The sequence below is a fragment of the Betta splendens genome, chromosome 7, assembly GCF_900634795.4.
Source record: "Betta splendens chromosome 7, fBetSpl5.4, whole genome shotgun sequence".
NCBI classification, from domain to species: domain Eukaryota; kingdom Metazoa; phylum Chordata; class Actinopteri; order Anabantiformes; family Osphronemidae; genus Betta; species Betta splendens.
In genome coordinates this window covers 15,384,206-15,396,781 of record NC_040887.2, presented here as the reverse complement: position 1 = coordinate 15,396,781, position 12,576 = coordinate 15,384,206, and the positions used below count along the sequence as shown (strand labels likewise).

The 12,576-nt window shown below is 48.1% G+C and overlaps 1 protein-coding gene across 3 annotated transcripts in view; it reads left to right on the top strand.

Annotated features, from left to right (window-relative positions):
• LOC114858988 (cadherin-4-like) overlaps positions 1 to 12,576 on the top strand; it is a 170,627-nt gene that overhangs the window by 124,626 nt on the left and 33,425 nt on the right. For 2 of the 3 annotated variants that reach the window (XM_041071577.2, XM_029156792.3), the window contains one exon: positions 144 to 338. In XM_041071577.2, coding sequence (XP_040927511.1) covers positions 144 to 338 — 195 coding nt within the window. Of the gene's footprint in view, positions 1 to 143; positions 339 to 2,541; positions 2,953 to 12,576 lie in introns of those variants that run through there. The other variant, XM_055510547.1, reaches the window with a different exon arrangement.

The following is a 12,576-nucleotide window of genomic DNA, read 5'->3' as shown; positions in this document are numbered from 1 at the left end:
TGCTATCAGGCTCGTTGAAGCCACACTCCAGGTTAGTCAGAATAAGATGAACTCCCCTGAATGCACAGGCCCTCGGGCACAACGCGAGTTAGCGGCCAAGTCACATACAGCCTCACTAAATAAAGCCATGTGTTGTGTTCAAGGTCACGAACGAAGCTGGGAGAGGCGCCGAGAGGGCAGACGAGGAGCCGTTCCCAGCAACACCTCCTGTCATCAAGTTCTCCAGCTCCGGCCCGGTCCGCTCCAAGGGTCTGCGGCGGCACAAGAGGGACTGGGTGATCCCGCCCATTAACGTGGCCGAGAACTCGCGAGGACCGTTCCCTCAGATGCTCGTCAGCGTAAGTGACACATTTCACGGGCTGCATCGCTGATTCGTTCTGAATTCACAGCTGGGATTTCTGGAGGGCACTTCACGGCTGATGCTGATTGGGGGCGTGTGACAGACAGTGATAGAGAACAGAAATGCATTAGCATAACTGGTTTGTTCCCCACAACCTCGCTGATGATTACTGTATATTGTGTTCCGCTGATGTTTCGTAATTACAGCCACAAATTCGTAAGGTATTTAAACAGCCCTGATTGGACCTGAGAAGTTTTCTCTTCACAGGCAGAGCTGGCTTCAAAACAGCTAAGCAGTCAAAGTCTCTGGGTTCGCAGTGAAAGGGGTGATTATTTCTGCTCCTTTACACATCCTTTATCGGGCTGTTTCAAGAAGGTTGCCTGAAGTTCAGTTTCATTTTTATAGCTCCCTTATAACAATACAATTTGTCACACAATCTTTACTGTAGCAATAACTCCAGGCCTGCTTTGAAATGTAAGGAGGATATATGAGAAATTGCTGTTCTCGGGCCCAAAAGCGCAAGACGGGGGTCCCCCCTAACCTTAGACCCCCCCCAATGCCAGACTAAGCACATAAAACTTAAACGAATCTCAGGTAACAACATGAGAAATGGCCCGAGCGCATCGTCATCCCGCTCATGTGCAGCCACGCGTGGAGACGAGCGCGGGAGCGTCTCATCGGCCTCATCAGCATTCCATGAAGCCGTCCGCCCGCCCGCCCGCTTAGCATTCCACATTAGGATGTTGTAAAACCAACCGACTCCCATCGCTGCAAATTTAATTTCTGTACCAAACACAAACACAGCACGGTGAAGGCTGAAGGTCGCGCCTGCACCGGCCGAGCGGAGAGGTGGATGAAAGGCAAAAAACCCAACGCGTGAGTAAGTGTCTGCGTGGACGCGGCGTTTAACATTCACAGGAGGCAGAACCCCCCCCCCCAACGCGCCGTAATCCATCAAAACGCAGCCATTCCCGCTCCCGCTCCCGCTATTCTTCTCTCTTTATCTGGAATATCTAGCCATCAGCTTTTCCTCGCTGTTTACAAACCCCTTACGCTTTATCTCTTTCGGGTTTTAAATTGTGCAAAAGAAGCACTTCCCCCCACTTTTGTTTCTCTTCTTTGTTTTTCAGCTGGGTTTCATCCAATCCTTCGGGGAAAAGCCTGGATCGCTTCTTGCAGGAAACTTTTTTTTTTTTTTTTTTTTTTTTACTGTAAAACTCAAACACGCAGTGAAGGGGGTGAGACTCTGCGAGCCTTTGTCTCTGTGAGTGCGCCGCCTCCTGCAGCTGGAGTGCGTCCCATCAGCCTGGCACGGCGCCGCCCTCACACCAGTCATAAAGCGGCCGGACAGTTCTGAGCCAGTCAGGGCCGAGAGACGGGGAGAGAGAGAGGGCGTCAGAGGAGCGTTTGGAAGTCGAGTGTGTAGCCAAACACAATCCACTTTGTGCAGTAAATAGGTCCGTCAGGGGCTGGTGGATTGCTTAGAGTGGACCGTTTAGAGCGGAGGAGAAGTGATGCGTGTTGATGCCTTTGTCGGGCTCTCAGGCGCCCGACTTTCTCTTTAATGATGACTGGAGGGCGAGACGAGCTATAGTGAGAACTGGAGATTTTAACAAGGAGACAGCTCTGGGGGTTGGACGGCGAAAGAGTGATTTGGCCGTAGTTTATGTCTTTAGTCCACTTTTATAACCTCTTCGTTCCTCTGTTGAGGCTCAAAGATCACGAGCATCTGTTTGGGTTCTTCGAAGCCAGTGTCGATGCTCTGACATTAAAACCTTTTAATCGGACTCTAACTTTCTGCATATTCGGAGCGCTGGGGCTGTGCGATGCCTCCTCTGATGGCCTGCGAAGCGGCTCCCGCTCCTAATGGGCGCCTCTGTCAGGCACCGGCCTCCCGTCGCCGCCCGCCGCCCTCCTCTGGGCCCCGGCCCGGCTGCCATGGGTTGGACGGGTGCCGGTGACAGCAGCCCTCACCTGCGCCTCGGCAGGTCTGCGGCGCCGCCGCTTTGATCGGGCCGGCGCCGGATGCGGCAGGTGTCAGGCTGAGAGCCCGCTGAATGGCCTGCGAGCTCTCAGCCTGACGTGGCTCCGGGGAAACGGTGACTGCCTCTGTAAAGTCTTGGCAGCACTGTACTCCCATCGCTCTTTAAAGCCAGGACGGTGTCAGAGCTGGGTGAAATGTTATTGACTGCTTTTTTTATTAATAGCAGCGGTGAAATAATTGCTCCGGCACGTCAGGTTTCTCGACTGCACATCAAGGTGTTGTGTTCGTGTTTAGTGGTTTTTTTCTGCCTCTAGCGCGGAGTTGCACCGATCGCAGCCTGGCAGTGACGTTCCCCGCGACAAATCTGTAGGAGCGGAGCTGCGGTTTTTAAGGGACGGTAGGAGAAACAAATTCAAGACTCCAGAAGAGCTCCAGAAAGACTAAAACAAAGAGTAGAGGAGACGTTTTTCCCAACAAACAGGTGTTCTTTGTCTTTCTGTGTGTTCTGCTTCCAAACAGCCATCAATAGCATGTAAGGGACATTGATTTTTCACAAAGGCTTTTTGAAACCTCCCATTGATCCACACACTTCTCCTGCGGCGGGGAGCCATCGATTTCTTTTGCTTGGGTAAATAAAGACTCGACGTAACCACCCCCACCCTCGCCACCCAACTTCCTTAACCCGCTATTAGAACTGGGGCCAGCGGAAAAGTGAACAAAAGTCTGATGATACCGCAGTTGAGCCACTGCCCGCTGGATGTGAGTAAAGGTGGATCCAGTCAAATGCTGTGATCGCGTCAAGACAAATGTTCTCAGTCTGAGTTACAGGCGCAGGTCAGCGTTGTCTTAATCCTTTATTCATATTATACTTCACACTGATCGTTTCTACCATCACTCTCACCTTTGCCCTTTTTAGCCCTTCTTCTGTACAGAATACGACCTGTTGTTGATGGGCTCCTTAGAAGCTCCCGTGTTGTGGCTAAACCGCCGTTCTTATCTGACTGATGTATTATTCCCAGAAAGAAAGCGTTTATTTTTGAAGTGTCGGAATAAGCGATGTGCGCGTTACTGCAATTTCATCTAAACAGTTATTGGATAATATCTCTTCTGGTCGGCGATATTTCTGTCTGCCGGCCGTCCTTGAGACAGAGGAGCTTGATTTTCTGATAAAGTGCGGCTGCATTCCTCAATGATCGCAGAAAATTATATTGACAGGAAAACAGCAGCACAGAGGGAGAAAATCTGTGCGGGTCTCAAGCCTGTGTTTGACTGACACGAGGAGAACGTTGTGTTTGATCTCCTGCATTTATGTGGAGGAGCCGCTTGTTCCGGGGGCTTCGCCGGGGCCGTGTATTTGTCGCCGGCAGCTTTAGAGTCTCTGCCAAAGCGCTCACAAAATGCAGACATTCAAATGGGAGTCGCCGTGTGTAGCGGCGCTGCAGTGCATCTGCCTGTGTTTATCGCGCTCGCTGCAGCACCTGTGCTCCAGTTTCCGCATCTCTCTCTGCGGAGCACGTTGCAAGAAGCGTTTTTCGGAGCAGAATGAGACACCCCCCCCCCTCGAGGTATCTGCCGTCTCCTTCGCGTACATTTACCACTGATTAATGACTTCTCCGCTTCACTGACAGACTAAGCAGAGACGAAAACGCGGGGAGGACGTAAAAAAATAACAAGGCATGTGGATGGGGGGGAACGGAAGGAGCTCAGCTGAGCAGCAGCAGAGCTGGAGCTGAATGCACTGGAGAGGGTGGCAGGGGGCTAAAAACGGGCGGGTTCGGCCGAGAAGGAGAGAATAGAAAGAAAGGAAGGAGTGAGGGGTGGATGGATGGATGGAATGCAGGGCTCGGCCGGGATTAGAGGCATGTCTGTGTTTGTGTTGGGGTCTGATAGACTTCCCGGAGAACTGCTGTTCACGGCCTCCTCCCTCAAGTCTAATGAAGCCTTCTGGCATCTGCCACCCGCCACCCGGCCAACACCAGCACTTGCTCCAGTCTGCCGCCTTCATCCTTCTCCACTCCCTCCTGCTGAGACATACGCTCCCAGACACGCAATCGCAAACAAACACACGCGCGCACACGCGAGCGCTTCCTTGTCTTACACAGGCAGCAAACAAAGGTTCGTTAAAGCGCATGTGCCACATTGTTGCCTTTGTATATGCTCATTGTTTGAGGTTTTGTTTGGTCGCATTGCTGCTTTATCCCCGAACAAAGAGAAGAGGAAGCTCAGCCAGAGAACAGGACTCTGCTGTGTTTTGGGTTGTTTTTTTTTTTTTTTTTTTTTTATAAACAGTCCACCAGAGAAACCACAGGATGGAGAAACGCGGGGATGCGAGTATTTAAGGATCACAGTCCGATCCAGAGCTCGGTCACTAGGAAACCGCAGTGCTGCTCATATGGAACGCTTTACCAGTGCAGATCCGCACAGAACTGGAGCTAAATACATTCAGCCTGTGAAAACACTCAGATGTGTGACTTCACTAAGTCTATGAAGCGCATAAAGACACACATTGTTCACCGTTGTATATGTGTTCAAGCATATTTCTGTGGAGGCTATGTTTTGTCTAGTTTTACTTCAGTGATTTCAGACGCAGCCAAGGCTTTTTTTTCCTCCCCTGGCAGTCGTGCAGAGTCAGCACACACACACTGGATAAACTCCATCAAGTCAGGGAAATATAATAAACACCATAATGAATTTTCTTTTAGATAAAGAGCTCCCGTAAAGCAGCGAGGAGAGGAAAAGGCAGCGGAGACCTTGGTCCAATGTGGGCGACACACGCACGCAGTCATGTCGGATTTTCATTTACTCTTTGTTTTTTATCAAAAAAGATCTCTTTATTTGTTTTCGCCCCCTGAAAAATCATTATGCGTCATATTTTTTGTCCAAACCAGGCTAAACTGTGTCATCAGTTCGATCATTCATTTCACCTGCGATTTGTGGTCATTGCTAAAAAGCAAATATTTGCATGTTCAAGAGGAATCAGCAGTTAGTTAACCATGAATAAATGATTAAATTATGGACTTTTTGGAGTTCCCACAATGAGACAGACCCCTCTCTCAGTAAAGTACAGTGTAACAACTACCTTATGACTTCATTTCCTCTCCTGTAATGAAATTAGTGGGATCAATGTAATTACATTTATCAGCCCCAGGAAATGGAGTCTGCTACAATCTCCTGGCATTGATGGGGAAAATAAATTGTTACTATGTTCAGATATTTGGCCTTTGTTCCCCCTTGTGTTCGGAGGAGCGAGACTTAAATGTGATTTTCACTCTTTAATATCTCATTATTTTGAAATTAGTGGCGTGAAATCTCGGTAAACATGTTCATCAGGCGTTTGCAGCATCGGTTTATTTTCCAAGAGAAGCATTTCCAACCGTGACCTTGTTGAGCGCATCCAGGCCTGAAGCTTCCACTAGTGAGGCTTTACAGTAACAAAACAAACAAAAAAAAACCTGCCTCATCTACCCACTCGCTCATACACGCACAGGCAGTATATAGAAACACACACACACATGTTCGCAAATCCCTTCCAACGCATTGCTCTCTGATATGACATCAGGCAGCGCCAGGCGGCTCCCTCTTGGGTTCAGTTGGTGTTAAATTAAACAGTAAATCATCTCACCAAAAGACACAAGAGTTATGTGCGAGTCAAGGGCAACAGTTCTGGGCTCTTTAATAGGAGATGAGGAGGACTTTATGAAGGAGATAAATAACAGCTTAACAAACAGCCTCTGTCTGGTCCCCTGGAGGTTGGCTTCCGTGACCCAGCGGATCAGCCGGATGAAGGGGAGCCAAGAATTTCTGTTCCTCTGAAGACATGAAAAAATAATGTGGAGTGAAATTGGAAGGGAGATATTGGGGGGGGGCTGAGCGGGAGGTGGGGGGCGGGAGCAGCGGTGACACGGGAGGGGCGATCGCTGGAGATACGAGACAAGGTCGGTCGCACGGAGGGGACAGAAAGGTCAGAGGTCATACGATGGGAGGGCGGATGAGGGCGACACAGAGACGCGGCCAACAGCTGATTCTGTCCTCCCACCTCAGACGAGCACAGTCCAGAGAAAATGGATTCACGACAAAGCAAAACCATTTAGCAGACGTACGGAGAGGGGGGGGGGGTTGTGAAAGGAGAAGTCTTTGGATTGAATTGAAGCGCTTTCGGATGCAAGTCGCACGATGTCAAACTCTAATCTCGCTTAATGTGCTTGTATTTTTCCATTTTTCCCGCTTTAGTTCTTTCTTCACCGGAGGTAAAATGTGAGCGAAATCAAAATTGAGGCCTGCACCAGAATAATCGGATCCTATTTACTTTGTCATTTACAATGAAAGGCCTCAGTCAGAATCTTTTCATGCAGCCATAATGGATACTGTCATGGGGTGATCATGTTTTTGTATGTGGGTGAGATCCGCGAACCACAGAGACACACACACACACACACACACACACACACACACACACACACACACACAGATCGTCTATGAGCGAGCATTACTCACTAGTGTGTGTGTGTGTGTGTGTGTGTGTGTGTGTGTGTGTGTGTGTGTGTGTGTGTGTGTGTGTGTGTGTGTGTGTGTGTGTGTGTGTGTGTGTGTGTGTGTGTGTGTGAACATGAAACTCCTCACTGTGCAATGAAAAGCTTTAAAGCATCTCATGATAAAACACCTCCTAAGATAAACAGTTTAGCGGCAGATAAAACTTGCCACTGTTTTATAACTGGTCCTTTAACTTTGCAGGTTTCTCATTGCCTCTCGCTTATGAGTATTTCTGGCCCAACACTCCCTGATGCTGCTTTACACATTTTTATTTGCTCTTCATTTCCAGGAGAAAAGCACATTTCCTCCTAACGCTCTATAAAAGCTTTAACATCCCACGTTGTTCATAAAACGGGAGTGATGCATCGCTCTTTGAGCAGCGCCCGGCGTCTCAGCACACGAGGGGGACAGGGTTCCGCTTCATCTGAGCGCCTGCTTTATAAAGGGTCATTTTTACCGCTCGCTACCTGTACACACGCGGCGTCGCTGCGAAGGGAGGCTGCTCAGCGTGGAGCCGAGCGGCTGCAGCACCTGGGGGATTTTCAGACGCTCAGCGTTGGGAGGTTCACGCGCCAACCTCTGCTGGCGCGTCTCCATGTCTGTGATGTGGATCAATCAAAGACTGACAGGCCAGATGCTAAAAAAAAAAAAACGCTCACCGGCCATCTGCGCGTCATTCTTATGATACATGTGCTTACACTCCAACAAAAACGCAGAGGCATGAATCCGCAGACGCACATGAGCGGCTATGCAAACACACACACACACACACACACACACACACTCTTCCAAGGTTCATTTGTCAAGATGACAGCTGGACTCTGGCTGAGGTGGAGTTTGCCAAGCAGAATCCCTCGCATGGTTAGACGGAGCCAGAACATCCCGGGAAACATTCTGACACACGCACCGAGAGGCCGCCGTCGTGTGTGTGTGTGTGTGTGTGTGTGTGTGTGTGTGTGTGTGTGTGTGTGTGTGTGTGTGTGTGTGTGTGTGTGTGTGTGTGTGTGTGTGTGTGTGTGTGTGTGTGTGTGTGTGTGTGTGAGACAGTGTGTTGCTCTATTGTGTGTCTACGTGTGAACCTCTCTAAACGCCCAGCAGCATCATCATCATCATCAGCAGCAGCAGCCGGGTCGGGTCCGGCCCCTCTTCACATCCCGCCTGTGCTTGGCAGGGAGCGGCCCGTTTTGTCAGGCTTCCAGTCGACATCAAACGCGCGTGCCGCTCCCGCCTCCATCCGACCACCTTTCCTCCGTTTGCCTTTCCGCTCACATCTGGCTCCTCAGACATCTGTTTACCTCATGATACCTCAGAAGTGTTGGTCCGTGTGGGGCGGGAACAATGGCGCTGCGTGCGTTCCCGTCCAAGCAGCCCTTCAACTGTGTCCACTGAACATTTGTGGGCGCAATGATGGAAGTGGACTTCTGTGCGACTCGATAGACAAAGACAATGTGAGAGTAATACGCTCCAGCAGCACAGGATCCCAGAAAGGTCACGTGTCCGGTCAGGGGGGAGAATCTCTCTCCTCTCTCACACTCTCACAATGCAGAGCCGTCCTGCCAGACGGACGTCCAATCCAACCCGCCCTGGCAACTTCTCTGCACTTCCTGTCTCCAGGTTTTCCAGCCAGAAAGTCTCGCGCGCTGCTCCAGAGTTCTGCTGATGCGGTCGATTCGCAGCCACTTTCATTTATCCTATCGTACAGTGCTCTCGCTCTGCCGCCCGTTTCCTTCCCTCCGTTTTCCTTCTAGTCTGCATTTCTGCTCGTCCCTGTTGCCTGATGGATTTAAGTGTGAAGAAAAAGAACCAAGGGAGGGGCAAAGAATGGGAAGAAGACGACGAGGGTGGACGGTGCCAAAGTGTGTGTTTGTATATTGGGTGGGGGGGTATGGGGATGGGGGTTAATGGCTGGAGAAAATGCAACAGCGGCAGAATTTGTGCCACTCACTGCTTCGCTCTCTCTCCTCCGAGTCTCCAACACTCTTGACTCTAATTATCCAAATTGGGTTTCCTGGGGATGAAGGGATGAGGGAGGAAAATGAAGTAACAGGGGGTCCTTGATATTGTCCTTGTCACAGCCTAGGGGAAGTCATTCATGCATCCATCACACTCTTGATTTCACAATTTAATCAATCCCCTAATGAAACGGAGTGACAAAGGAAAGGGGAGGTGGGTGGTGACGGTGAGACGGCAGCCCTCACACGCTAACCCCGCTAAGCCAAGGCTCCAAGGGTGCGGCCGCTCTTTGTCCGCGGCCACAATGGCCGCCTTATTTCCATTCTCCCCGGCTGGAAGTAAAGAGCGAAGAGGGCAAGTCGTTCCATTGTTACCTCCAGGGAGAATAACACTTCTAATTTGCCATAAGCCCGCACTATTAAAGACCAGACTCCTTTCACACTCCAGTAATTGGAAAAGTCATTCACTGCTTAACTTCCATTACTCTATGTTATTTTCACTAATGTGGAGGAAGGACTTTTAATAATCTCACCTGCGTCGCTCCCAGCTCTCATTCAGACCACACAAAGGCGTATCTCTTCATTCCATTCTGTCACGCAGACCCCCTAAGACGGAGAAATCTGGAATGCCTTTCTGCCCTTCTGCCATTTCTGTAGTTCCCACCGTGCGCCCTTGTAATGTAGAGGCAGGAACGAACAACAGGTGAAGACAACAATAAAAACACGGCAGTGCAGGGCTTACGCTTACGTCCACCTAATGAGACGCCGAACACCGTGTTTTAATACAGCCGCTCTCACGTACATGAGCCTCGCAGACGCCATCGAATATACTCTCTGTTTAGGTTTGTCTCGTTTACAAAAAGCCTAACTTCACATTGAGACATTCAGCATCAGCGCTGCCCGTCCTGTTGAACGGACATAATGGTCCACATCAAAGCTGCTGTGTTTTCAATAGGCCACAGGAAAGCGCCTAATGCAGACACTCTGCTGACTCACAGCAGAAGTGTGTTTTTCTCTCTGCCTGTGCTCAAACGTCAGATGGATGGAGGGCGTACGCGACGCAGCACACAGCATGAAACCCCGGCTCCTTCTTTTCCGAGTTAACCACTCGGCTTCTGACCCGGAGTCCAGGATTCCAGGGCTTTACTGCTTGACAAACTGAGGCTGTGGAAACGGGGACGGGTGCGTTGGGCTCAGCGACACATAAACCACCTGACTGTGACCTGTCTGTGACCTGTCTGCGGCTGCGATGTGTCCATCACGCCATAAAACCTTTATGATACAGATGAGGGCGCACTGAGCCGCTGTAATTTATTGATATGCGTGTTGACCGCAAGTTGTGTTTTTCTAAGCGAGAGTGTGAGTGGGAGTGAGAGGAGGCGCCGCGTCTCACGCCTCACGCTGTGTTTGGATAGACTGTGCACACGCAGATGTTTGATGATGTCACAGATGTTTGATGATGTCACAGATGTCCGGTGTGGGGTGTGAGCACATAAACATGTTCTTGCTTGGCATCTAACCTGCCTTTAAAACAGTGTTGGTGCTGTTATGGGATGGCTTGGCCGTGCAGTCACTCAATCTCATTTAGACTTCACATTTTTACTACAACATTAAAATCAGCGTGTTACCTGTTATTTGACCTGTAGCTGGAAAACTATGGGGAAGATAAAATGCTTGTACTATATACTGATATGTATACAGTAAAACAGTGTTGACAGTAAGTGAGAACTTGTACTGTAGCTTTTTTTACCTGTTTTTACAGATTGCTAGTGGAAATGTTTCTCTATTAACTTTTCAAACCCCTGTAGCTGTTGGAAAATAGCTTGTGCCAGAGTCAATAAGGCCGTTGAGTATGTTTCATCTACATTTCATCTTCTGCAGCTATTTTCGCTGTACATTTGTTTTGAATATGTTATACTGAGCATCCTTGGCACAGACATGTCTTCCGGGATAAATTAAGTTAATTTTGATCTAATATTCCTGCTGTGGCTTTTTGTGGAGTTTGTGTCAGCTCGGCTCCCACTCAGAACTGTCTTTCAGCCTACACATTATACAGATGGATTCATTACTTTCAGTGAGAACCCTTTTCTGGACTCTTTGGCTTTATTTTCACCTCTGCAGTAATAAATATTATAGTACACATGTGGTAAACATCAATAAAATGCTTATACTGTACATTCAAGGTCAATTTAATAGAATTTCTACTTAGCCAGAGCCCAATAATAAAGTAGTAAGGAAGTTTGACTTATTAAACTATAAGTCTTAAAGTTTGAACAGTCAGTTAACCTTTCAATAGTGGAAAGGTTTCCTGTATTTCTGTATTTCGTGTGCGTACCTTCAGTTTCAGTGGTCTGAGCCTTCTGGCTATAGATAACAGCAGTTCCAGACAAATGGCGGCTGTTCTGCTCATCTTCACCAGAGATCCTTTGATCTGTTAATTGCTGGAGGGGCTCCTGTGCGTTACCTTCTGCTTGTGGTTGTGCTGTTGGATTCAACTTTGGGAGCACGCTCGGTCAGGTCACGCTTTTTACAGTATCACCACCACTTTGTTTTAGTGTTGGCTAACGTGTCTGCACAGTCTGTAACATCTCATCCAAGAAAATCCTTTGGGTTTTATGTAATCACATGCTTTGCCATTATTTAACACTGATAGATTCAACTACTGTAGTGTCTATGAAATTTGCATTCATCCTCTATGTCTGAGTTTCCCTCTTTTCATCCAGTATCCTTCAACCCCTGAAACCGACAGATCCTTGTTCCAAGTCATCAGCACTAACTTCACTGTAATGGCCTTTCTTTCAATACAGACCTGTGGAAATACACAGTGTGCATGGTGTCATGTTTTGAGGAGGGCCACTGTCCCTGAGAATATAATATTTTTCTTTAAATGACTGTATTTCATCTCACTCGCTCACCCTTTGTCCTGTTCAGTAACCGGCTGGTGATCGTCTTTGTTAATGAATGCGTTTGGACACAGAGTACAACATGAAACCTGCAAAAAAGAAAACGCTCAGCAACTCTGTGGAAATGTTATTAAAACGCAAAAGTTGAGGGAATTGAATACAAGATCATCTTAAAATTGCTGAATATGCCCTAAAGTACAGTAACATCAATCACAAATACACTAATTAAGCGCCCGTCATTCAGAGGTAAAAGCTAAAAGCTTTCATGAACAATATTAATTACTGTATAGCAGAAATTAAGGAGGAAAAGAAAACAGTATGCACTGTCTGTGTATACATGTAATACTTTCACAGTAGTGGTAGTATTTGTTGTTGTTGTTGTTGTTGTTGTTTTCGAGTAGTAGTAGCAATTCGTGATGGTTAATATACATTTTGAAGAGAGACTTAATTCCTCTGCACCCCAGCGTCTGCGGTGGTAGAGAAGAGTGATTCATTCCCATCTCTTCATCTCCTCGTCTCTGTTTTCCCCAAAGACCCGGTGGCATGATAATTTCTCATTTGATTCAGTTTTGCCTGGCAGAAGGGAGCTAAGCTCACTGATAAGATCTCCTTAAGAAGAAGACAAGTTGTCAGTAATGAAGGGAATTGCTTTGATCTGTCGACAAATAGGTCATTTAGACAGTGTCTGGTTTCTGATGCCAAACGATACAGTCATGACTCTCTCTCGCTCTCGCTCTCTCTCTTTCTCTCTTTCAGCTGAGTGCTTCTCATGCTCATTCCCTCTCTCACACAAAATCAGAGAAGGCGAAAGAAAAAGACAAAGGGAAAAAAATGTTTTTGATTATTAGTAGTGCTCTTGAAAATGAA